General features: G+C 44.0%; 1 protein-coding gene across 1 annotated transcript in view; it reads left to right on the top strand.

The window, feature by feature from the left end:
- Positions 1–25,743, top strand: part of AP3D1 (adaptor related protein complex 3 subunit delta 1) — a 46,369-nt gene that overhangs the window by 1,720 nt on the left and 18,906 nt on the right. The window contains exons 2-13 of the mRNA XM_058040666.1: positions 13,740–13,835; positions 14,642–14,722; positions 15,322–15,402; positions 17,216–17,323; positions 17,669–17,798; positions 19,475–19,614; positions 19,875–19,948; positions 21,607–21,656; positions 23,111–23,160; positions 23,559–23,607; positions 24,047–24,192; positions 24,885–25,033. Coding sequence (XP_057896649.1) covers positions 13,740–13,835; positions 14,642–14,722; positions 15,322–15,402; positions 17,216–17,323; positions 17,669–17,798; positions 19,475–19,614; positions 19,875–19,948; positions 21,607–21,656; positions 23,111–23,160; positions 23,559–23,607; positions 24,047–24,192; positions 24,885–25,033 — 1,154 coding nt within the window. The remainder of the gene's footprint in view (positions 1–13,739; positions 13,836–14,641; positions 14,723–15,321; positions 15,403–17,215; positions 17,324–17,668; positions 17,799–19,474; positions 19,615–19,874; positions 19,949–21,606; positions 21,657–23,110; positions 23,161–23,558; positions 23,608–24,046; positions 24,193–24,884; positions 25,034–25,743) is intronic.

Below are 25,743 nucleotides of genomic sequence, written 5' to 3'. Positions count from 1 at the left end.
TGGAGTACAAATGGTGAGATTTGGAAATAGATAACTACAGGGATAATTCCTTTTTATACCCTCACGAGCACAGCAAAAATTACAACCCAAACCAGGATGTGTTCAGCTGATTAAGACACTGCTCTGGTAAAACCTGTGTGTTTGGGAATCCTTCAGACTTTTATCTCAATTCCAGAGGGTGGCTGCAAACAGCACAGGACTGTGCCTTTTCCTGGCTCAGCTGGGGAGAGCTGTAAAGCTGCTGTTGAGCTTTTGGGTGTGGATTCAGAGCTTCCCAGGCAGTGGCCAGGGACATTGGCTAATTTTCAGGTGATGTTACAAAATCAGAATGCTGTTTTAGAGGAACTAGCTGCAAAAGTTCTTCCTCTTTTCCCTACAGTGTTTCCATTGTTCATTGTATCTGTTGAATGTTGCTCCAGTGCTGTAGTTCCACCAACGTTTGTGTGTCTCAAGATAAGTGTCTGTGCCTTAGACAGACACTCTATCCTGTTCAGAAAAGCAAATTTATTTAAAACAAACAGTGTGCTTTAGTGGGGAGGATGTTGGCTGTTGGTCTTGGCTCAACAGGAGTTTCTCCAGGAAGAGTTGTCTCTGGGAAGGAGCTCCTGTGGTTGTTAAGTAGCAATGATATGAGGAGAAATGAAGGCAAGATTGTTGTTTGGACTTGTGATTTACTTGTGCTTTTTACAGGAGGTTGGTTTATTTCCATGTCTTGGGTTTTGTGTTTTGGAATTTAATCACATGGAAAAATCTGCCATCACTTATTCCCTCATGTCTCCTGGTAGATCTGAGATGGAAACTTTTATTCCTTTCCACTTCTTAGCAGGTACCCCATGAGCACATTTGGTATTTCACAGCCCATGGAGGCTGTGCCAGTGCCTGGCACCCCAGTTCACAGTGGGTTTCTCACTGCAGCTCTTTGACAGCCCCACTGTCTTCTTGCTTGGTGGCTTTGTGTTCTTCCTCTGTTGCTGTGAGCCTCAATCTCACACCCCAGGGTGTGTCCTGAGGTCAGGGCAGGCCACATCCCTTCATTGATGAGTTTTGTGCTGCTCAGCTCATTAGAGGAGCTGGGAGTGCTGGAGGCTGCCTGGCCCTGGAGCTCCCAGCCCCTCTGAGCATGTTAACTCCCTGTCAGAGGCATTTCCATTGTGTGATATTGGAAAAAGGCTCCCAATATTCCCAGTTAGATTGTGCCTGGGCCAGTCTGACCCTCGCTGCTGGGCCAAAGGCAGCAACTGCAGTGTATCACCCCAGAGATACCTTGGCTTGCTGGAGGTTGCAGCTGGGCACTGAACAAGTCCAGGCTTGTTAGGAACCCCGTTTACCTCAGGAGGAAAGCTTCAGGCGATGGTGAAGAGAAAAAGGAGAGGATTCTGCTGGAGGGTTTAATGTCCAGAGGTTTATTCCATGGTTACAGAGGTCTGAACGTGAGGACCTGCTCCAACAGAACCCCCCACATGGTCTGATCACCTTTTTAAGCTCAGGGACAGGGGAGGGGAGGTACAGGTGAGCACCAACCAGGTGAGAGGGGCAGGGTCTCAGGGGAAGATGACACCCAGACAGGCCAATGACCCCTGGGCATAGGGGCATCCTTTGAACTTGACCAAGCACACGACGCCTTGCTGGAATGTTAAGCCTGATTGACAGGACTCACTCAGCATGGGGGCAAGGGGGAAGGGAGAGAGGTACAGGCACACCTGGGGGGATGACCTGGAAGGCCAAAATGGGACATTACAGCACACCACAACATCGTGACCCGTTTATTTTGAGCTTAAATCCTGGAACTGAAGGGATGGATGCCCCTGAGGGTGTGAGGCAGGAGAGGGGGGGGTGGTTCACCAGGAGAGGGGAGGTGGTTAACACAGTCCCTGCCCTGTGCCCCCTCCCTGTGCCCATTTCTGCTGTTCTGGGGAGCGCTGGAGCTGCTGCAGGGTCAGTGCTGTGTGCAGGGATGAGGTGGCAGAGCAGCTGAGCTCCCTCCCAGCTCTGACACGTTGTGTTTACTTTCCACCAGATGCTTTCGTTCCTGTGCTGTTTCCCAGTGCCGCTTCAAAGCCAGGCTTGATCCTACTGTGCTTTCCTGCCTTTTCACTTCCAATACCTCATTCTCTCCCTTTCTTTTGGAAAAGGGATGCTTTTGCTAATGGAAGTGGTGTTTTTCAACAGTTATTAGGTGGTTTTGTATTCCATGAAATAACTTCTCCTGCTTTGTGCCTACTGCTTCAGGATCTGCTCCACAGCATGCTCAGGAGAGGACTGCCTTGTACCATAGGCTGTTAAATATACTGGATTTTTGCCAAGATAATCCAACCTGATAAATTATATCTGTTCTCCTAAACGTGTAACAAGGGACAGGATATTTCTTTGATGCTGTTTGGCCCTTGCACAGTGTTTTTCATTCACAGTTAAAAGTTTGTTTTTCCCAACAAGGAAGCTCCTGTCAGATGCTGATGTGAGATGTTCCTTTAGAAAACTGAAATTATTAAGTAACAGCAACAGGTATTAATGAGTGTGCTTAGCTCATTCAGACAGTAGCCCTCTATTTCAGGTGGCTTTGATTTACTGCAGGACACTTAAGGAGAGAGAAGGGATTTCAAGAAGTCCTGTACTAAATATCTGTGCACTTCTCTTATAACATGAGAAGATTGTCCCCCTCTTTTCTCAGAAAATCTGCTGTGTGTGCCTTCATGGTTTTGGTAATTGATACTTTCAGGAAAAATCATATTGAAAAATTCACCTTTTCTTGTCTCTGGTGTTGGGTGATAAGTATCTCATTGCTGGTTTATTCTTAAACTGTTTCAGAAGAGTGAAAGGAGCTCTCAGTGCTGCTGGTTGGGAAAGAACTTAACTTCAGTTACTGGTATAATGCTGAATGGGAGCAGCATTGTGTGTCATGCTGTGAAATGTCTGATTTACTGTCAGCCCAGGCTTCCCAACCTGCCAGTGGCTTTGCTGCTTACTGAGTGTTACCTGAGGACAGGGCACTTGTATTGTTAAAAAAGCTTTTTCCTCTAAATAAAGGACGGCTGTGTTCCACTGCTGATTTCCAGCTTCTTCTGACACATTTTCAGATGAAATGATGTGGGGAGTTTTGAGGAATCTTTTCACATCCCAAAACTCTTCTGGGCTCAGAAGAAGGCTGAAGGCCTCCTCGTGCTGTGGCTTCTGACAGCCTGGCCTCAGCCCCTGGTGCAGTGTTGGTATTTGATGGTCAAGGACGTGGGATGGAACATAATCAGGTATTGGAAAAAGGCTCCCAATATTCCCAGTTAGATTGTGCCTGGGCCAGTCTGACCCTCGCTGCTGGGCCAAAGGCAGCAACTGTGGTGTATCACCCCAGAGATACCTTGGCTTGCTGGAGATTGCAGCTGGGCACTGAACAAGTCCAGGCTTATTAGGAACCCCGTTTACCTCAGGAGGAATGGCTTCAGGCGATGGTGAAGAGAAAAAGGAGAGGATTCTGCTGGAGGGTTTAATGTCCAGAGGTTTATTCCATGGTTACAGAGGTCTGAACGTGAGGAACTGCTCCAACAGAATCCCCCCGCATGGTCTGATCACCTTTTAAGCTCAGGGACAGGGGGAGGGGAGGTACAGGTGAGCCACCAACCAGGTGAGAGGGGCAGGGTCTCAAGGGACAAGGGACACCCAGACAGACCAATGACCTCTGGGCCTGAGGGGCATCCTTTGAACTTGACCAACCACACGACGCCTTGCTGGAATGTTCAGCCTGAATGACAGGACTCACTCAGCATGGGGGCAAGGGGGAAGGGAGAGAGGTATAGGCACACCTGGGGGGATGACCTGGAAGGCCAGAATGGGACATTACAGCACACCACAACAATCAGGGAGTTTTGAGGAATGCTGAACAGCTTGTTGGTGCCTGACAGAGCAGCCCAACTGCTGGGCACTGCAGTTCATTGATGACAGACAGCTCTTTCAGGCACTGCTGCTCCATCACTTGCTGTGTGTCACATACGTGTTGGTGTCTTTGAAGGCAGCTCATTATTCCACCCACTCCCAAGTGCATCTCCAGTTGCTATTGTTAATTCTGCGTGTGTGAATCACTGCAAAAGACAAAGTCGGAAGTAGAAACAATACACAAAGAGGGTTGGATGAGGACCTCACAGCATTTGGTGAGAAACCAGTCTGGGGCTGGCCTGCAGGGCCCAGTGTGGGTGCCCTGCCTTACCTGCTGTGTCACGGGCACAGAGGGCCTGGGGCATGGCACACGAGCCAAGATGTGGGCAATGTTCTCCTGTGATTACTGCAGGAGCAGCTGAGGCTTTGCATTAGTGCTGCCTTTCATTAGCTTCTTGCTTTCTCCTCTATTAAATATTACTTAATTGACTGTGGCATAAGTGGGGATAATAGCTTTGTTCCCAGTCCTGAGCGTTTATAGCTGCCTCTGCTGAGGGTTTGAAATGCTCCAGACAGATCTGTGCTGGCACATGTGGAAGTGAATATTGTGCCCAGGCAGGGCCAGGGGAGAGGAAGAACTGGTACCTAAGAAATGGAGTGACCATCCACTGTTCCTTTACTGAGGCCAGGGAAAAACAGCCAGAGAAATCAAAGTGAAATATGGATACAGATTACATTTCTGCACTGTGATCAACTGCACAGAGTTGTTTGGTGCTTTTTGTTGCAGATCTTTGTCCTGCTGCTGAGTGCAGAAAATGGGTTTTTTTGTGGTTTCTTGCCATCATTGTCTATGAAAGTGACTGCAAACCTCTTCCTCCACAGTGTGGGTTAGTGATGGCATTTGTGTACAGACAGCACCTTTAGGTTTTTCACTTGAAGTGTTCTTGGGAGAACATCCTGTTCCTGTGCCCTGTGAAGGGCAGCATTACATGGCAGGCTCCAGAAGAACCAAGTCATGGGACTGGCTACAAGGCAGCATTTGTGTTCATTGGGTTATTAAAAACTGCTGATCATTCACACTGGGAAATTGAAATGCTTCATTATCTGCTAAAATCCAGGTGTCAGGAAGCATAAAAATATTTGAATAGAGTAAAAGCTGCAGAAAATAACATTGTTGGTGGTAGCTCAGAAAGGTGATTGAGGTGGTTTATTTGGTTTGTTTGTTTTTTTTTTAATAAAAAGCAAATGTTCAAAGTAACTGAAATAAGTGAGCCCTGTTGGATCCTGAGTGTAACTGGATATTAGAAATGTTTGGTTCCCCCCTCAGTCACTGCCCAGCAGGCTGAGCAGTTTGTAAACCTCATAGTTGAGTGCTGGTTTTTGAATTAGCTGTTTCTTTTTTGTTGTTATTTCCATCATGACCTGGTGTTCAAACCTGACAAGTTCTGCTGAGAAATCCCCGTGTTGGAAGCTGTATAAATGGAGGGAGGTGTCAATGTGGGAATGTTGAAACTTTCTTCTGGTTGGCTCAATCAATGGCAAAGCTGTATAAAATATATTGCCTCAAGTGTTAATCAGCTTCAGCCTTGAGTGGATGTTTGTTTAGTGTGAGTGGTGTGATTGTACAGCAGGGAGGAGGTGAACAAACTTACTTTAATTATACAAATGTTTGTGCTGAATTGAAGAAGTCAGGAATGGCCATGAACCATCTCTTTCATTGTCCTCCTTACCTCTCCATAACTGCACAGTGCTCACAGCTGTGCATGAATCAGTGTTGGAGCTTTGTAGTACTTTGTGTTACATTTTTATTTGGTATTAATACGTCACTAAGCATCTTTTTTTGGTTTCTGTCTGAACTACTTCAGTCATCTGAGTCTCAGCAACAATAGCTACTTTAGTTTCCCAGGAGGAAGTGCCTGCTTCCTCTGCATCCAGCAAAGCATGTGCTTTGATGAAGCCTGCCTTTATCAGAGCCTGAAAGTGCACAGAGATGTCTGCAACAACTGTAAAACTGTAAAAACACTTGCATAGCTTTTTACTCAGTGATGTAAAAATAAAACTTTGGGTACATCTTGTATTTGCAAGGATGAACACTTTTATCTGACACATCTCTCCAGGCTTAGAAGTTGTCTGCTCGGATATGGCTTAGACAGCACAGACCCCTGAGGATTGTTTAATTGCTGTGCAATTAAATTAACAAATACTGTGATCAGACTGGAGATGTGCTTATATGAAGTGACTGATCAGACTGGAGATAATTAAGGGACATCTCTAGACCCTTGCTGCTGCTGCCTGCTTGCTGATTTACTGGTGTTGGGACTTGCTGGTTGCCACTTCCCTGATTCCCAAGGTGCCAGCAGTGATCTTGGCCTTGCCCACTGGGAGGGGGCCAGGATGGCACATTTAGCTTCAGCTTCCTGCATCAGTGCCCTTCTGTGGGCATTTCAGTGTGAAATCCTGAATTGTCTCTGGGTAAACCACCAAAGAGGAGCTGTCCATGGGAGCCTGCCAGAACATCCCAGTGCTTGGAGTCACTTTGGACAAGCAGCTGCAGCTCTACAGCTTTTTCTTTCCTGCAACCCAATCTTTGTGTTCCAGCCCTGCTCAGAAGATCCTGTGTGTTTTTCTGTGGTGCCTTAAGGGGCTCTAGTGGCTGGTCTGGGGTTGGATATCTGCCCTGAAATTGGTGCATAGATAGCATTTCTCTGATTTTTTAGAATAAGATTCAAAGGTTTTAACTGGCTTATGAGTCACTTTAGGATGGATGTGTGCATGGATCATTCCAGCTCTCAGTTGGTGTGTGTAACTTCAGCAAACATTAACAAAAGGAAAAACTGTAAACCTACTTTTGCATTCCTTCCTCTGTGCTGTTTGGCCAAGGAGTCTTGTGACCTCCCTGTGCTTGTAGCAGACAAGGGGCAGTGGGTAATGCATCGTGTTTCTAATAAATAATCCAGAAGTCTGCTGCAAATGAACCAGCAGAACCTCGTGCCTCTGGTGTTGTCACTCAGAACATTGGGCTGGGACCTTAAGCCTTCCTCAGGATGAGCAAATAAATCCCTGGAAAGCTTCATGGACAAGACTAAGGCAGGTTAAAACATGTACAGCAATGTTTATCAGCAGCTGGGTGCAAGATAAGCTTGGCTTTCTGAAAATGCCTTTCAGGTTCCTGAGCCCTTTGCTGCAGCTGAGAGCCCTCAGCCCTGCTGGACTGAGGCTGTGCAAGGCCACCAGGATGAGCATTGTGCAGCTTCCCACTCACTGCTGAGCCTCTGCTCTGTTCTCAGCTGCTTGCCATGGCTTTGGTGAAGTTTCTTGTGAGGAGCATGTGTGGGAGCACATGCCTTGGAATTCTTTCTGTCCAGCCATGGAGCAGCCTAAACAAAAGATGCTGTTGTTTATTTCAAATAGCTTTTTCTACAGTAGTTAAATAATACAGTATTTTTATGGGCATTAATGTGTAATGTGTTGATCTCTAATGCTGGGTCCTGTCGGTTTCTCAGCTTTTTAGGTGGCCTGGAAAGGCCCAGGGTGGCCTTGGACAGCCCGGCGCTTCAAAGGACGAGAAGAGACTTGTGATCTTTTCTCGGTCTCGGTGTTTATTGATTGTTTATCTAAAAGATTTTCTCTCAGCCCAACAGAGGTCTGCACAGCAAGTCAGCCATGAGCACACTGAGAGCCCCCGGGGCGGTCACCTATCTTTATACTCAAAATTACGTATACAATATTTATCATTTTTCCCCAATACCTTCTACCCTTATTAACCAGTGCACTTTTAGTAATAACCAATCCCAAAGTGCCAACATCACCACAGAAGATGGAAGCCAAGAAGAAGAAGAAGAACAGGACACGCCCCAATTCCTCCATCTTACTTCTTTAGACCCCCCTGTACAGAAATCCTAAACCCTGTGTTTCACTCTAATTAACTTATCCCTTCACCATTCACCCAGTGAAATCCTCCCATCCTCATACAGGTGTCGTCTCCTGTGTAGGATCAAAGTCCAGCCACCAGACACTGCTGGCAACATTCCAGGACTCCCGAGCCCCCCAAGGGTGGTCTCGGCCACTCTGCACCTCCATCCTGAGGTGCTGAGATCCCACAGTGTCCAAGTCAGTAGAAAGCAGCACATTTTGCCTTTAATGCCCTTGTCTGTTACTTCAGTTGATTCATTCCATACTGTGCAGGTACTGCAAACACCAGAGCTGTTCTCTGACTGGTTCAGTGCTGTTTGACATCCAGTGCTGCATTTGGGGCTTTGAGAGAAGCCTTACAAATGATAAATATTTCCTCCCAGCCTTCCTTCCAGGGCAGCTGATCTGTGCTGTGAATGGGCTCTGCTGCCTGGAGCATGAACAGCTCTGAAAGTTCCTTCACCTCCTCAGGTGTTCTGGGGTGTGAGTGCCTTTGGTGCCTTTGTGTTGGGAAGTTGCAGCAGTGGGCACCTCCCTCTCATGTGAGACCATCATGTGCTTGTGCTCAGTGTGATCTCATGGAGTTTGTCTCAAAGTCCTACCAAAAATTGATAAATCCTACAATGCTTAAAACAGAAGAAATGTTACATTTTGTGCTTATTTCTTTTTATGTTCCAAGTATTCAAAACATTTCTGTTTCACCATGGTGTGGTTTCAGACATATCAGAAAATATCTTGTTCCATGTGGAACTGTTAATAAATAATTAACAGTTAATAAATAATTCTTAATAAATAATTCTTTCCTTAAAACACTGTATTTAACCCTGGAAGTGCCAGAGAAATAACAACCGTGTTCACTGACGTTTTGCTCTTTCATGTGGATGGAAGCACTTGGATGTTGCAGTGATAGGTTTGAATCTCAGATCAAGTGAATTTGGTTTGCTGGGCTGCAACCCAAAGTGGTATGAATGGGAGTTTGCCTCCTCTTGAGTTTAGAAGGTGGATTTGGTTGAGATGAAAATGAAAATACAGCTTCTTAAAGACTACAGGAAATGAGTAGTTTACATGATTAAACTTAATGTCAAGGTTCTGCAGTGATCTTCATCCCAATCATTGGTGTGTTCCTTCCTGCCAGGTAATCACAGCAAGTACAGCATGGAGAATCACATTTGTTGGGAATGTAATTGTTGTACAGATTAAGGACTTTCTCAAACTTCACATACTGCTTGCTTGAGAAAGAAAAGTGTTTTGTGAGCATCTCTGAAATTGTCAGCAAACCCCAAGTTCTGTCTTGTCTTGGAATAAAGCTTTAGTGTTTTTCAAAGTTAAGTCAAAAAACATGGCTGGGAAATGAAAACTCCTATAAAATGGCATTTTTGGCTTCTTACCATGACCACTCTGCCCTTCCTCCTTCCATTTCAGAGAGACTGTGTATTTGATCATGATGCCTTCTTTCTTATTTTAACCACTCACATTCATTTAAATGCACATATTTTCTAGGTGAGATCTTGGAATCCTTGAGGAATTTGGGCTTGTTTTAAAAAACAGCTCATATATTTTGTTAATGGATATAAAACACTCCAGCATCTCATTGGTGACATACTTGGAGAAATGCAGCTGTGGCTGTGCTGTTCCCACAGCTCTGTTGGGTGCTCCCTGCTCACATCTGCAGGCTGCACTTGGGTTTTAGCTGGGCTGCTCCAGGCGTGTTCCTGTAATGCTCCTTGGCAGAGAGAACAATTACCAGAGTGGTTGCTATAGCATTTCATTAAGGAGCCTTTCCACCGAGCCAGGGAAGGCTCCTTTCCCTCTTGGCAGCAATAAAAGAGCCTCACCTCCTTGGCTGCTGCTCCCAGAGCCTTCAGCTCTGCCCCTGCTCCCACTCTTCCTCCTGAGAGGGTTCCTGAGCATTGCCTGGCCCCCTCAGAGCCATCAGGCTGGGCACACACAGGTCTGTGAGTGTTGGGGCTTAGAAATGCTCCTCAGGCCACTGGCCAGGATGTGTGAGCCATCAACACAAAACTGCAAATTGTACTGTCACAGGATTAGTGAGGAATTAATAGCTGAGCAATAAATTGATATTGTAATGAGTACTGGGAGCATAAATGAACTCTGGGCACTGCTGAGGCCCTGCCTTGAATCCTGGGGTTAGAGTTGGGCCCCTCATGATAAGAAAGACATTGAAGGGCTGGAGCAGGATCTGGAGCACAAATATGATGAGGAGGAGCTGGGGAGGCTCAGCCTGAAGAAAAGGAGGCTCAGGGGGGACCTTGTGGCTCTGCACAGCTCCTGACAGGAGGGGACAGCCAGGGGGATCAGGCTCTGCTCTCAGGAACAGGCACATGGCAGGAGGAAACTGCTTCAGGCTGTACCAGGTGAGGTTTAGATTGGATATTAGGAAAAATTGCTTCATAAAAGGTGGTCAGGCATTGGAAGGGGCTGCCCAGGGCAGTGGTGGAGTCACCATCCCTGGAAGTGTTCAAAAAACCGTGTGGATGTGGCATTTGGGACATGTTTGAGTGATGAACATGGCAGTGCTGCACTAACAACTGCTGAACTTGTTGGTCCTTGAGGGCTTTTCCAACCTCAGTGATTCTGTGATTCGTGGGACCTCAAAAGCATTTAAGGAAAAACAGAGCTACTTATATCCTGGGAAAGATTTGGTTTTAATTACCACACTAGGAAATTCCTATATTAGAAGCATTTATGCAAAGACATAATCGGTGCTGGGCAAGATACCCAGATTTTTTTGCTGTGTCAGTATGTAAATGTTAAAGGTTTTTTTCTTCCAAGTATTTAGGCCTTGTTGAGTGACTGGAATTTTTTCATTGCATTAGGGGGTTGTTCTCTCTTTTGCTGTGTGGTGTGACCCCACTGAGCAGCACTGGGGGCTGTGGGTATGGGTCAGTGCCCAGTGCTGTGCCCAGGTCAGGGTTCCACAGCCAGAGCCTCACTGAGGATCTGCTCCCACCTCCAGGTTTCCTCCCAGCTCTGTGGGTGTGAGATGTGGCAGCAGATCAGGCTGGGTGTGGTGCTTGCCTTTCAGATTTAGGATGGAGACTGCACAGATCAGATTTCCTCATATTGCTCATTCATGGCAGTGCCACTCCACAGGATTAACAAAAAGTTAATACCTGCTGATCCTGTAAAGCTTTCTATTTATAGTGCCTGTCATTCCTTGGAGTGTTTTGGGATTTGAAGTACAGCTGTTTCAGAAGGACTTCTTTCTGCTCTCTCTAATCCCCTTTTTCAGTTGCAGATCTGATGCTGAGTTCTGTAATGTCCTTTTCCAGAAGCTGAACTCACTGGTGGGCAGGGATTTATTTACCTGTGGGACTTTGGGGCTGGTGACTCTGGAGCCTTGTTCAGCTGTGCCAGGCTGGGCACTACTGAACTTCCCTGTGCTCTTTTTTTTCCACCTCTCCTGCTCACACAGTTTGTGCTCAGCTCTGAAGAGGTTGCCAGAAGATTAAGCTGATGTTTGAGTAGTGTGGGGATAGATGCAGTGGGAAATGAGTGAGGCTTTTGGTTATGGATGTAAAGACTGAGAACCTGTCTGTGTGTCCTTCTGCCTTGAGAGCCATCACTGGCAACAAGATACACACATGAAGGATTCTGTGACACTGTTCCAGTGTGCTCTTCTGGGAGCATAAAATATTCAAGGCCAAGTACAATATATTTGTGGATCAGTTGCATGTTGTGTAAGTCACTCTTCCAGCATTTTTAATGAAGTATTTCTTTTCTACCCTCAAAAGGGTTTTTTAGTTTATACTCAAGAGTTTAAACTTCCCATGTGAGTTGTCAGGACTTGAATCACTCTCAGGTGAAGGTTTACAATCCCAAATCTGTTTCTGGGTAAAGTCCCCTGGATACTGTGTTTTAAGTGTTTGGTGGTGATGCTGTCTGCAGTTTTGGCAGATGTGATCCACTCACCTGTATCCAGGAGATCAGAAGGGATCTGTGTACAGGAAAGGGTTGTTTGGTGCTTACAGTGCCCTCCTTTAACATGAAAATTCCCACTGTAAGGATGGTATTTCTATCCAAACACAGGCACTTAGGAACAATTTAAATTCCCTTAAATTCATTCATCTGTGTGCTGAGCCCCCCCAGCTGTGCCAGGCTGGCTCAGAGCAGAGGGGCTCCAGCCCTGGCAGCATCTCCGTGGCTCCTCTGGCCTGGCTGCAGCAGCCCCACGTCCTCCTGCTGCTGTTGCCCAGGGCTGGGGCAGCTCTGCAGGTGGGGTCTGAGCTGAGCCCAGGGGCAGAGGGGCAGAATCCCCCCCTGCCCTGCTGCCCACGCTGGGGCTCAGCCCAGCACAGGGGGGGTTTCTGGGGCAGCCTGAGCCCCTCACCCACCAACAGCCCAAGTCCTTCCCCCAGGGCTGATTTCCATCCATAGCACCAAACTTTTATGACTTGCATTGTGTCACTCCAGGACTGTGACAGTGTTCACAGAGGTCTCAGCTTGAGGGAAGAGATGAAAATCTGACTCCATGTTTCAGAAGGCTTGATTTATTATTTTGTGATATATATTATATTAAAACTATACTAAAAGAATAGAAGAAAAGGTTTCATCAGAAGGCTAGCTAAGAATAGAATAAGAAAGAATGATAACAAAAGTTTGTCTCAACTCTCTGTCCAAGCCAGCTCACTGTGATTGGCCATTAATTACAAACAAGTCCATGAGGCCAATCCCAGATGCACCTGTTGCATTCCACAGCAGCAGATAATCAATGTTTACATTTTGTTCCTGAGGCCTCTCAGCTTCTCAGGAGGAAAAAATCCTAAGGAAAGGATTTTTCATTAAAAGCTGTCTGTGACACAGGACATTTATAAAAGACTAAAAAATGGTTGTATTAATACACAAAAATTAGTGTAAAGGGGAAAAATACTGATTAAAGTCAGGCCACTAGACACTTCTATGCTGAAAATATCATTTTGGAGGAAGGTGGTGGTATTCAGGCAGGGATTAGGTAATCCGGTTCTGACCTGGTTCCTCTGGCAGCTAGGAATGTGAAATACCCTGCTGCATGCATGGCTTTGAAAAGAGAGATTATTTCTTTGATTTAAATTTTCATTATTCCTGTAGCAGATGCTTTCATTATTAAAATAACAATTAATTGGGAACTGGAAGAATCTTTGGCTGAGCAAATTCTGTGAATAAAGTAAAATCTGTACAGATAATTTTAAATCACATGTTTGCCACATCCTTCCCACAAGCACAGATGTGATTGCTTGGAAAGATGTGAAACACCAATACTTAAATGTAAACATTGTGACATTTGGCTCTTTGAATTGCTGAGGGATTCATGGAAATAACTGTTATTTATCAAAATGTGTAAATGGCAAAAGGGCTCATGGAAGTTGAGAACCAGAGAGGGGGTTTGTGATTTTCCATGGGGGTTTCCATGGCTGGGGGGATCCAGGAAGCACCAGTGTCCCTTCCAAGGCTTGTGTTGTGTCCCTGTGTTGTGGGTGTGCACCCACAGTGTCATCATTGGCAGCAGGTCCAAAATGGGGTGTTTTCATCAGTCCCCTTTGATTTGTGGGCTGTTAGCAGGGTGTGACAGTTTGTCCTTGTCACCACTGAGCGGGTGTTCTCTGACGTCCCTCTGCAGGCAGTGATTTCCAGCAGTGGTGAACTCTGGGTTTGTGCAGACATCTGCCTACTCAGTCTCCATTGAACAACTTCATGTTTGCAGATTTTTGAATCTAGAGCTTTGGAGTGAGTGGTGGAATTGTGAGGGAGAGCAGAAGGGACAACCACCAAAGAAACATCTCATACTTTTGGTTTTGTAACAGAATTGTGGTGGTTTTTTTAATAAGTAATTGTGTCAGAATTAAGTGCTTACTCAATTGTGTGTGTGATTGATATTTGCAAATGGAGTTCTGCTGCTTCTCCCCACCAATGTGCTGGAAATTTGAGAAACTGGTGGAGGAGCTCAAATTTTTGTTTGCTTTCCTCAGGCAAAATACATCTCTCAGTGCATCGACGAGATCAAGCAGGAGCTGAAGCAGGACAACATCGCAGTGAAGGCAAACGCAGTCTGCAAACTGACCTATGTAAGTGCCTGCTGGGCTCCCCTGCAGCTGCAGCTGCATTTTGTTCTTTCCTGCTGATTTGGAGCCAGCCCTGCCTCTGGGTGCCTGCTCTGCCTCCCCTGCTCTAAGTGCAGCCTGTGGGGATGTCACTGCCCCAGCTCTGACGTCAGAGGCTGCAGTTCCTGCTCTGTTTGGTACAACTGGATTTAATTGTGATGGGGCAGGAAATGAGTCTCATTTAAAGCAAACAAGTTAAAAGAAATTGTTTTCAGCTGGATTGGTTCTTATGGTATAGTGACATGAGCACTTGAAACTGGGTTTGTTTCTCTTTGCTCAGTCCTTTGTTGACAAGGCGAAGACAGAAATTTTGGTAAAGATTTTTTTGTGGCTCTGTTATGGTTTTTATTAAAAGAAAATCAGGAAGAAACCCACTCACACCAGTGCTTATATAAGTGCATATTATAGAATCACAGAATGATTTGGATTTGAAGAGACCTTAAAGCTCATCCTCCTGCCATGGCAGGGACACCTTCCACTGTCCCAGGGTGCTCCAACCCCCATCCAGCTTAACCTTGGGCACTGCCATGGATCCAGGGGCAGCCACAGCTGCTTTGGACAGCCTGGAACTGATGCAAACTGTTGGAAAGTTGTGATGTCTTTCACTTACTGTGGGTGGTGCAGTGGTGAGTGGTACATTGCTCATAAACCTGTGATGCCTGCAGTTTCATTTTCAGACTCCTGTTGCATCTTTGATTTTGGGACATGTCTTGACCTATTTCCTTGAGTCTCTTTATTTCAGAGGTTTATCTTGGCTTCTCTGCTCACAGTTACAGATGCTGGGCTATGACATCAGTTGGGCTGCTTTCAACATTATTGAAGTTATGAGTGCTTCCAAGTTTACATTCAAGGTGAGCTCTCTGTAAATGCAGCTGTCCTGGCCAAGCTGTCAGATACCCTTTGTGAAAAGCCAGGGTCATTTTATGTGAAAACCACCTGAGATTCTTAGTACCAAGCATTTTTTGTTCTCTAATAGCTTTAAAATTTTTCTTGAGAGATTTGTTTTATGTTCTGTTGCAGACCTTTTTCACCAAACATGGTGGAATGTTGCTTCCTAAGAAATTATTCCCTAATGGGGCTTTATACCTGAAACTCGGGAGTCAACACAAACAAAATAATTGTAGTAGCCAATCCTACCTTATTTCTGCAGCTTTGTGGTCACTGAACTGTGGTGTAACAAAATAGAGAAGGTGGAGGTGGTTTTTATTATCCCTAAGACAGATAAATGATCAGAAGAACATTACTTGTCTGAACTTTCTCTTTTTTGATGTAAACCCCCTTTTCTAGGGGGGTTTTTCATCACCTACTCATTCACCTTTTTAATATTGCTTGTAAAACCTACTCATTCACCTTTTTAATATTCCTTATAGAGCCACCAGTTGTTTTCCACCTAAACATTGTCTAAATTGACTTTAAAACCAAACCTTGTTTTCCTCCTTGCCTTTCCCAGCGCATTGGTTACCTGGCTGCCTCCCAGTGCTTTCATGAAGGGACTGATGTCATTATGCTGACAACTAATCAGATCAGAAAGGTAAATGTTCAGTTCTTCATTTCTTCTTGCACTCTCACATCTGCACTGAGTATTTCTCCATGAGAAATACAGAGGTGTTGCAGTAGAATTCCTGATTTGCAGTTTCCTGTTGTTCCACAAGCAGAGGGATTAATGAAACACTCAGGAGCTGTGCACATCCCTCCCTGTGCTGTCTCAAACCAGCTCTGTGTTTGTTCAGCACAGAGAATGGGGACAGAAATAACTTTACTGGTCTCTAGGCAGTGCTTATAAGAATGTAACAGGCAGGAAAAATGTCCCCATTCCTGAAGTAAAATGAGCAGTGGCTCAGGAGTGACATGGCTCCAGAGCACTTCTACTTGTGAGGGATCTTTTTGTCTGTAATTCCACATCTGACTTTCTCTTCTCTGGCAGAATTGGGTGTAAAAATGGTGAGGAAAGTATGGAAAGTTTTGTTCTGTATTCATGTACCCACATGTGCATTCATTTTCATAGAGTTTGATCACTTGGAGTTAATTGGTTTGCAGCATTGTTTTCCCATTCTTGAAGTTACAGATATTTTTTTAAGTGCTTAACTTTCATTTTTTAAGTATCACTGCTTTAAAACTTGACTGATCCAGTACAAGATCTGCCTACATTTTTACCATCTGAGGAACCAAAATGTGTTTTCCTTGCTTAAAAAAGAGCAGTGGGATGTTAGCCAGTATCTTCCTAAACAGCTAATGCTTTTCCCTTTATCTTTTGAACTATTCTGTGCTGAATGGGAATATCTATTGTCTTCATTATGGACTCATTATTTTACTGAATTTCAGTCACTTACTGGCTACTTTCACTTTATGCTCAAGTTTTTACATAAAAGATAAAAATCTCTTCATGCCTTTTCATGTTTCATTGATCCAACAACTTGAGATTTGAAGGATTTATCAGTTCTAAAAACACACTAGAGCCAGGATGAATTGCAGTTTTTTGCTCCTTAAGAAGTAGATTGCATTATCCTTAAAGTAGACTCTAATTTCCCACCACCTGCAGCAGGTTTTTAAATGAGATGTAAATGGCACAGAACCCCAAAGGCCTGACTATGTTTAGCTCTCCTGAAGCAGCTTCAGTATCCATGTGAATCTGGACTCTTAATTCAGCAGTCCATGTGGGAATGCTCTGTGCAGCTTCTTCATGTTTGTGTTTCCTGATACACCATTTATAGTCTGTACTTGAACTTACTCATAGATTAATTTTACTATGGGTGACTTAAGTTTTGGAAGACCTGAAAGAGTATGGAGGGCTGGGTAGGATGACTACAAATAGATCCAAGAGACCTTGACCAATAAATGTGTTCCACACACAAATTGTGTCTTGTCTTTGTGGACTGGAAGTTGTGGTGCTGCCAGCAGCTCAGGAGAAAAATAATCTCATTTCTCTGCTAGATTAAGGTGGAACTCCACTCACCAAGAGTGCTTGTTCCCAGTGAAGTTGACATTTGGAATTGGACTTAGCAGGGTTAGTGTTTAATACCAGTTTTTTAGCACTTTAAATATGTTTGTAATAAGTACTGAGTGTTTCAAAACGATTTCCATTCCCAAAACACCACCAAGGTATGATCACTCTGATCACTTTTATGTTGCAGTCATCCATCTCTTGTTTAATTATGCTTCTTTGTGCCTATCATTAAACCCCAGGCTGGCTGTAGTTTAGCAGGTGTTAGTAGTTGATAGATAAATATTCCCATGAAGAAGAAGCTCTGCTTCATTTATGTTGATTGAATAAAATTAGTCTGAGGAAGTTGTTTCTTGACATTCTGTGTGATCTTAAATTTTTGAGCGTGTTTCTCTTTTTTCAGGATCTGAGTAGCCCTAACCAGTATGATACTGGAGTTGCACTGACTGGCTTGTCCTGTTTTGTTACTCCAGATCTTGCCAGGGACTTGGCAAATGACATCATGACATTGGTGAGTTCTTAAGGTTGAAATAACTTTACTTTATAATTACAGAATGTTAAGTTATTCAAATTTGGTAAATATCTTAAATTTAGAACTGATAAATTTAGAATGTGAAACCTGCTGCTTCGTTCTTGTGGGGTTCTGGGGAGCTTTTACAGATCTTAGTTAGGTCTAGAGGATCATTTTGAAATACATTCATTAGTTCTGGTGATAAACAACAATATTTTGCTCTTGCCTCAAAGCTGAGTTTTCAAAAAGCAGTTGAGTCTCCCAGGAAGAGCTTTGGTGACAGCAGTGTGAGCCCAGGAGCTCACAGATGTGCTCAGAGCCTGACTGCAGTTATTTCCTTCCCAGATGTCTCACACAAAGCCTTACATCAGGAAGAAGGCAGTGTTAATCATGTACAAAGTTTTTTTGAAGTACCCTGAGTCCCTCCGTCCTGCATTTCCTCGCCTTAAAGAGAAACTTGAAGATCCAGATCCCGGTGAGTGAATTTTAGTGAATTCCTTCTGATCTCACATGTAGAGATCCATGTGCTTGTGGAGCTGGTGGAGAAAAGAGTGCATGAAAAATGCTGTAATCATCTGTTGGGCACTGACTCCTCTGTCTCAGGGTAGGTGAGCATAGGAGAGTTTTGATGGGTGTTGCCATATTAAAAATACATTCTTTAAAATGTCCATTTCTTCAAACCCACAGCTACTGAAAGTATATCATTGGGTTAAACCTTAATGGACAAAGCAGCTTTTCCTGATTTGTTGTTGAACTTGGCTATTGAAAATATTTCAGTTGATTTCAGAGTTTGGGGTTCTGGTTTTGTTACTACTTGTGCCTTTTTAGCAAGCTGCAACTGTTGACTTGCAGTTAAAATTATTTAACATGCCTTAGTATATTTTTTATTTACTTGGGTCTAGACTGCTCTTTGGGGTCCTCAGGACTGTTGTCAGTGCAGGTCAGCAGCAGCACAGGAAGTCTGCCATTGCTCAGTATCATATTCACATTTTTGCTCAGTCTTTAGGAGGTGCTGGTGCTCCCTCACTGCACTAAAACACTTGTTTTAGGAATTCTGTGTGTGGTGTGTATTTGATCTTCACTTGATTTGTATCTGCAATTACAGGGAGAAATTTAATTGCATTTCCCAACTGTTTTATTGTGGCCATGGAATATTTATCTTCCAGGGACAATGTTATTAAAGAAAGCAAAATCCCTCACCTGCAGAGAGAGGAAGAAATTGCCTGTTGAACTTTGTGGAGTGAAGGATTTCTCTGTGCTGGGACACCCAGCCTGTCTAGACTAAAACATTCCAAACTGACAACAACCCCTGTAAGGGGCTGGGCAATGAGAAGGGAGTGAACGTGTCCAGTCAGATTGCTTAAGGAATTATTTCTGTTTTCTATTTAAACATTTTTAAATAATACATATGTTATTGGGCTTGCAAAGGTCTTTCAGGGTGAGAGAGATAGACGAGAATCTTGACTCTATGATCAGAAAGCTGGATTTATTAATTTATGATATATGTTACATTATGACTACACTAAAAGGAATAGAGAGAGAAGTTCAGAAGCTGCTAAGCTAAGAATTGAGTAGGAATCAATAAACAAGGGAGTTCTCTCTGATACTGTCTCAGAGAAAGCTTGTCTTTGATTGGCTCTTAATTGTACATGAGCAACATGGACTAATTACAGGTGCACCTGTTACATTCCACAGCAGCAGACAACTATTGTTTACATTCTCTTTCTGGGGCCTCAGCTTCCCAGAAGAAGGAAAAATCCTAAAGAAAGGATTTTCCACAAAAGATGTCTGTGACATACATATCAGAGAAGTCAGGAGTGATTGGAAACTTTCTGCTGGCTGATTATTGATTGTGTTGTCTGTGTTCCACAGCCCAGGGCAGGGATGTGGCAGTGTGCTGTTTTTTCTCATGCTGGACCAAAGCAGATACCTGGCTTGCTGCTCTATTAGAAAATAGCCAGAATTAAATAAAACCCTTTCTCAGTTTTTGCATCCCTGTATTTACTGCCTCAGGCTTGGCAATGAGGCCAAACCATTGCACACACAGGTCTGAAGCTTCAGCTGCTTTTGCTGTGGGGGTTGTGCACCAGAAACTTCAATAACAATGAAGGCATTGATGAGATTTGTGCTTCTCCCTCCTGTTTGGCCCAGGTGTGCAGTCTGCTGCAGTAAATGTGATTTGTGAGCTGGCTCGACGCAATCCCAAGAATTACCTTTCCCTTGCTCCCCTCTTCTTCAAGCTGATGACGTCGTCAACCAATAATTGGGTTCTCATTAAAATTATAAAACTGGCAAGTATTCTGCTTCTTGTTTACAAGATTAAAGTTCTCATTAAATTACCTTGGGTGTGAAAATGGATTTCTTGCTGGGAGGCATAGTTACCATTCAATCTGAATAAAAAGAAACCAGGAATATCTTCTAATGTTTGAATGTAACCAAAGAGAAAAATATGTTAATATAGCTTGGTTTAAATACAGTGAGCTGCAATTTACATAATGTTTTGAAGCTGTTGAAAAGCAGCTATTAACTCACTTTTCTTCTTATTGAATAGTTTGGTGCTCTTACTCCATTAGAACCAAGACTGGGAAAGAAACTGATTGAGCCCCTGACCAACCTCATCCACAGGTTTGTGTGACACATCCTGCTGGGGGAGGCCTGGTGGGTGGGTCAGTAGCTGGGGTGATAATACATTTTATCATTTTTTATTGACTTTTGGTGTATTGGTTTCAAGTATCAAAAGATATTCTTAGATAAGGGTTATTTCTGGAAAACCTGAGTGGGGTAAAATACCTTAAAGGAAAATCTCTGGGTGTCTGACTGTCAGCATGAATTCCTTCAATGGATGGATGAAAATTGGAGCAATTTGCTTTCCTTTCACTGCATTTCAAGCCAGAGATGACTGTGAAGGATGTATAAAAAGGCTCAGCTGTGTATTTGCCTCTCCTATTTACCTCACACATTTGATTCCTGACTTCTGGGAGTGCCTTACCCACCAAAGCAGCATGACAAGGAATATATTAAAGCCCTTTCTCATGCATTTGGCAGCTCAGATGGGTTTTGAAAGAGGCTCTTACAATTTATATGTTCTAAATGTAGATTAAATAAAGTTGAAGTTATTTCCTTGTCCCTTGTCTGTTGCTGGTTTGTGGTGGTGTAGTGGTTCTAATTCTGAACTGAAATCAGGAAATAGATGCCTTGGGGGGAACACATGGATTCTCCCTGATATGAAGAGGAAGTGTGATCTTATGCAGGACTTGTTGAGTGACAGAGCAAGGTTTTAAGCAGAAATCTGTGTAGCCTTGAGAGCAGCTCTAGCCAGAGGATTTCTGTCCATCCTCATGTTCCTTTAAGGCAGGCTCAGAACAGACCAGCATCCAGGTATCTCCAGGGAGTTGTCAGCAGTAACAAATAGGTACAACCCACCAGAAGAAGCAGGAGGATGGACAATCCCAGCTCCCACATCAGTAATTCTGAGTTGTGGGGACTGAATCCTCTTTGGCTTGGTCTCCATTCAGTCATTTTGTGTCTCCTAATGAGTCACAGCACCCTGAGCTGTCTCACCAAGTGCCCAGGGAGCAGAAGTGTTGGTTTTGGCTCTCAGCATCCCAAGCTGACCCTCAGGGCATCTCTGTGCCACTGGAGCTGTGCTCCTTCCCTGTGCCCTGTGCTTGGAGCCTGCTCCTTTGGGGTCTGGCAGGTTCCTGGTTCCCTCTTGTACAGATCAGGCTTTGTAGGGACCTCTGCAATCTCAGAACTGCTCTGTGTTCAGCTGGCACAGGCAGCCTTGAATTGGAGTTTGGGGGAAATCAGGCACTGGGAATGGGTTGATGATTTCCAGGGATGGGAAGTGTGTTCCTGCACCCCAGTCCTCTGCTGCTGGGGCGTGACTCACTCGCTTGGAGAGAGACTTGAGCTTCTCCATCTGCCTTGTCATGAGTTTTTGACCTTGGGCAGAGGATTTAATTTGATTCTTGGACAAGATTGCTTCAGTATTGTGTGACTGGAGTTTGAGTAACCACTTCCTTCCGTGTTCCTTGTGTCACAGTGCTCTTACTTGGTGCTTTTCCAGGAAGATTTTTTTGAGCTTTTAAACATTTGTTCAAAAATTCCTCCCCCCAACAGTTTTTAAGTGAGAATCATTTCATCTGTTTGAAGGGATATGGAGCAGAATATTGACAATGTCTTGTGAAGTTCAAGGTGCTAACTAGCTCCAAGATAGTGCTGACAACTCTTCAAAATGTGCTGGTTTATTCCTTATTTAATATACCTGATTTCTGTTTCAGCACCTCAGCCATGTCTCTCCTATATGAATGTGTGAACACAGTAATAGCAGGTGAGAACTGAAACTTGGAACCTAGAAAAAAAACGTGATGAACTTTGTTATCAACTGACACCATCTGTAAAGCTTTATTCTTTAACTTACTGCATTTTAGAATACATTAAGTCTCCTGGCAGATTTTGTGTTACTGTGGGGCTGAAATCCTTTGTTGTCAGTGGGTGAGGCACAGCCACTACAGCTGTGTTGTGTTTGCTGAAGGCAGGTACAGACAATGAAATTATTTATATGCCAGATCCTAAGTGTTGCTACAACTACAAAATGTACCAGCAGCAGAATTAAAACAAGTGATGTCTCCTTGCCAAGTTCTCTGATGTGATGATGGATCAGATTTTTTTTTTTTAAATTTTGCAACTTTGCAGTTTAAAAATGGGGTGTAATTCCTTAGAGGAGGCAGTTGGAATTACTGATTGGCAGTTTCAGTTTCTGGGGAAAGGAGATGAACTCCATAGCTGGGAGGGTGAGAGAAAACAAAGGCAAAAAGGGATAACACAGTATTGCAGCTCAGGCTTGGCTGCAGTATCAGAGTGTGGAGCACTGGGTTATTGACATTTACAGTTGGTCTGTCTGTCTCCTGTGGGTTCCTTGGATAATGGTGCAGAACTTGCTGTGCTGGGTCAGTTCAGAGAGGGAAGAGAGATCTGTCACTCACTGTTATTCCTTCAGGGAAGGAGGTGTCGTGATGGGAGGGAAAATAACACAGAGGGGAGTTCCATTGTGGGTGAGAGTGCCCTCCACTGAGATCCAGTGGGGTCATCCTGTGGGTAAGGGGGAATTCACCCACCCAGGACACCTCAGGGATGCTGATGTCAAACTCAGAGCCAGCAAATGAGCCCTGAAACAACAGAGGAGCCCCTGGCACCTGCCAGCTCTGGAGGTGACAGTGCCCATGGCACCTGCTCAGTGCCAGCAGCAGTTACCAGGGTGAGCCCACCTTTCCTGCAGTGGGGCTGTGTGCTGCCAGAGCTTGCAAGTGTCCCAAATAATCAACAATGGCTGGCTTGGTTAAAGCTCCAATCTAATCACATTAAACTCCAGGATCCATTGCTGCATCCCATTGCATTAGGAAAGTGCACAATTAAAAATTCAGCTGTACAGTAGCTGCTGATATATTAATAGCCTTGACTGCTATGTGATGTCAGTGAAATAAACCCTAGTGAGAGCAAAAAAGAGCAGTTTGACCTGGCTGTTGCAGCTTTTTCTACCTTTTCTACACTTTTTTTTCCTGCCCTCTTATTATTACTGTTATGGTATATGACATTACAAGTTTATGTCACAACCTTCTATTCTTCCTCCAGACCTCAAAAGTCCAGACAAATAGACAAACAATAATTTAGCAATAAACAAACAAACAAACAGTCTTTCCCTGAGCTGGGTGAGGGCTGTTGGGTGGTGTTGTTGCAGTCATTCCAGCACAGAAATTCTGACTGGAATTTGTGCTTCTGTTTCAGTTCTGATCTCTCTGTCCTCGGGGATGCCCAACCACAGCGCCAGCATCCAGGTGGGACCCTGGGTTTGGGGCTTGTTCTGCTCTGCTGGGGGATTCCAAGGGCCAGGGAAAATGGGATTGTGTTCCTCTGCCAGCAGTTACAGCAGCAGCTCCCTGAAGTGCTCTTCTCTGTACAATCCTGCAGATTGAAGCATTCCCTATATAAATTTTCCTACTTAATTCACTCCAAAATGCAGAGTTTCAGAGTTTTCCCAAATGTTTATTCATATCCTGTTATCAATACAGTCATACAGAGGTTCCTTGTGTTTGGAAATCTGTTAATGCAACAAAACCCTCTCACCTGGAGGCCTCAGGTCTTGGTCAGATACTTCCTTGTGTATTGAGTAAACTTCACAAAGACTTACTTTAATTAAGAGCTGTAATAAACACAGTGTGCTCTTTTTTTCCAGCTTTGTGTGCAGAAGTTGAGGATATTGATAGAAGATTCTGACCAGAACTGTAAGTATGGTGCTTTCTTCATGGAGCTGTTGGCCCCCAAGCCCTGGGGAGATGCTGCAGCAGCCTCAGAGGGGTTGTAGTGCCTGGTGTGCTGTAAACAGTTGCTGGGGGGTTTAATGTGGAAATAATTTTTGATGGTGAGCACTTCTTTATAATAATATTTTTAAAAACAAATGACAGCAGTTGTTACTGCTGTTTGTGGTCTTGTAAATCTAAACCAGTTCTTTCCATGCTCTGGGATTTCTTTTTTTATAGACTGGTTGCTTGGAAAGCAGTGCCAGCTATTTTCAGCAGAGTGAGCATAATAGTAAAATGCAAGAGTGTTGACTTACTTTAGTGACTGCAAAGAATACTGGGAAATTTTTAACTTTAACATTTCATACTCAGCCCAAAACAGTGTTTCTATATTTGGAAAGAAGTTTTATTTTGTCTTTCACAGTGAAGTACCTGGGCCTGTTAGCTATGTCCAAAATCCTGAAAACGCACCCCAAGTCAGTCCAGTCTCACAAGGATCTCATTCTCCAATGTTTGGATGACAAAGATGAGTCCATCCGACTCAGAGCTTTAGATCTCCTCTATGGCATGGTATGTTCCTGCATTTATTTCCTCAGCAGCCCCACTGACCCTGTAGGAAGGTGATGTTTAAGGAAAACATGCAACTTTCTCTGCCCACTCCACAGCAAGACTTTTAATAACAACTTCTATATCTTTTCTGGCACTTAGGACAAGTAAAATATCTGGCTTTAAAAATTCTGATTCAGACTGGATGGAGTTTCTCAGTTCAGGCCCTGTTAGAAATCACCCATTTTGAAATCAATTCCATTGGATGTTAATGACTCTTAAATTTGTTTCCTTTATAAGCAAAAATGTTTTAAACTTTATAATCTGGATGTAGAAGAGTCACTTTCTCTTGGATTTCTGTATTGCTGATAGTAATTCTGATCCTCAGCTCTCTCACAGCAAGGTCTTCACAGAATTAGCTGGTTGGAAAAAGCCTTGGAGATCATCAAATCCACCTTATGACCTATTGTCAGCCAGGCCATGGCACTAAATGACACATCCAGTCTTTTCTTAAACACCTTGTAACTTATGCTGGATCTTCTTTAACAAAAACACTGAAAAATATGAGACAGATTGATTTTTGGATTGGGACCCACAGAGATGGTTCTGGTTTCTTGTGAACATTATATGGGTCCAGCAAAGAGCCAGCAGCTGTTTAACTGCAAGGACTTGGCTGTGTAGGAAAGTGGTTGAACCCTTCACCACCTCTTTAACAGGTCTCCAAGAAGAACTTGATGGAGATTGTGAAGAAGCTGATGATTCATGTGGATAAAGCCGAAGGGACGACGTACCGCGATGAGCTGCTGACCAAAATCATTGACATCTGCAGCCAGTCCAATTACCAGTACATCACCAACTTTGAATGGTCAGTGCTGCCAGCTTGGAGCTCATCACAAAGGCAGTGCAGGGTTGTGTTGGGAAGGATGAAAGTTTGACAAGAAAGTCTCACAGATATGTGTGCTTAGCAGAAAGATTTTGAATGTGGAGTCTGATGAAGGAATAGAGTTGGAAGCAAGTTTTGATATAGAAGAAAAGAATTGCAGAGCCAGCCTTAGTGGATAACCATGGAGGCAAAGGGTGTGTTAGTTAGAAGGGGTTTTTCTGACTTACAGCAAAGGGTAAACCCACCTCAAACAGGAAGATGTTTTTACCAAGCAGAAAGATAGCACAGGCAAACAAGTCAGCAAAGTTGCAAGTAGAAAAAAGGTCTCAGAATTTTCTACTGCAAGAAAACTGAAAAGCAACTTCTAGCTTAAACTGTAATGCACTAACTTTTAGTGATAGGAGAACAGTAACATGAATATGGTAATTAAAGTAGTTATGATAGGCTATAGGTAATAGTTAAGGTATAGATTGGTTCTACTGTATGAAGATGCTCAGCAAAGAAAAGTCTATAATGCAATTTAACCAAAAGAAAAGTATATCATGCAATGTAACCAAAACCAAAAGGTCTCCAGGCCTGCCTGCAGCTGGAGCTGACAGCTGTAGGCACAGCTCTGTCACCCACCACCCTGGACTGGTGGAACGTCTTGGATGGAATAAAGTGCATTTTGGGGAGCTGCCTGGAGTCTCACA

Source organism: Melospiza georgiana, chromosome 26 (assembly GCF_028018845.1).
Source record: "Melospiza georgiana isolate bMelGeo1 chromosome 26, bMelGeo1.pri, whole genome shotgun sequence".
Classification (NCBI taxonomy): Eukaryota; Metazoa; Chordata; class Aves; order Passeriformes; family Passerellidae; genus Melospiza; species Melospiza georgiana.
Note: the sequence above shows the minus strand (reverse complement) of the source record. Positions and strands in the feature narration are given on the sequence as shown.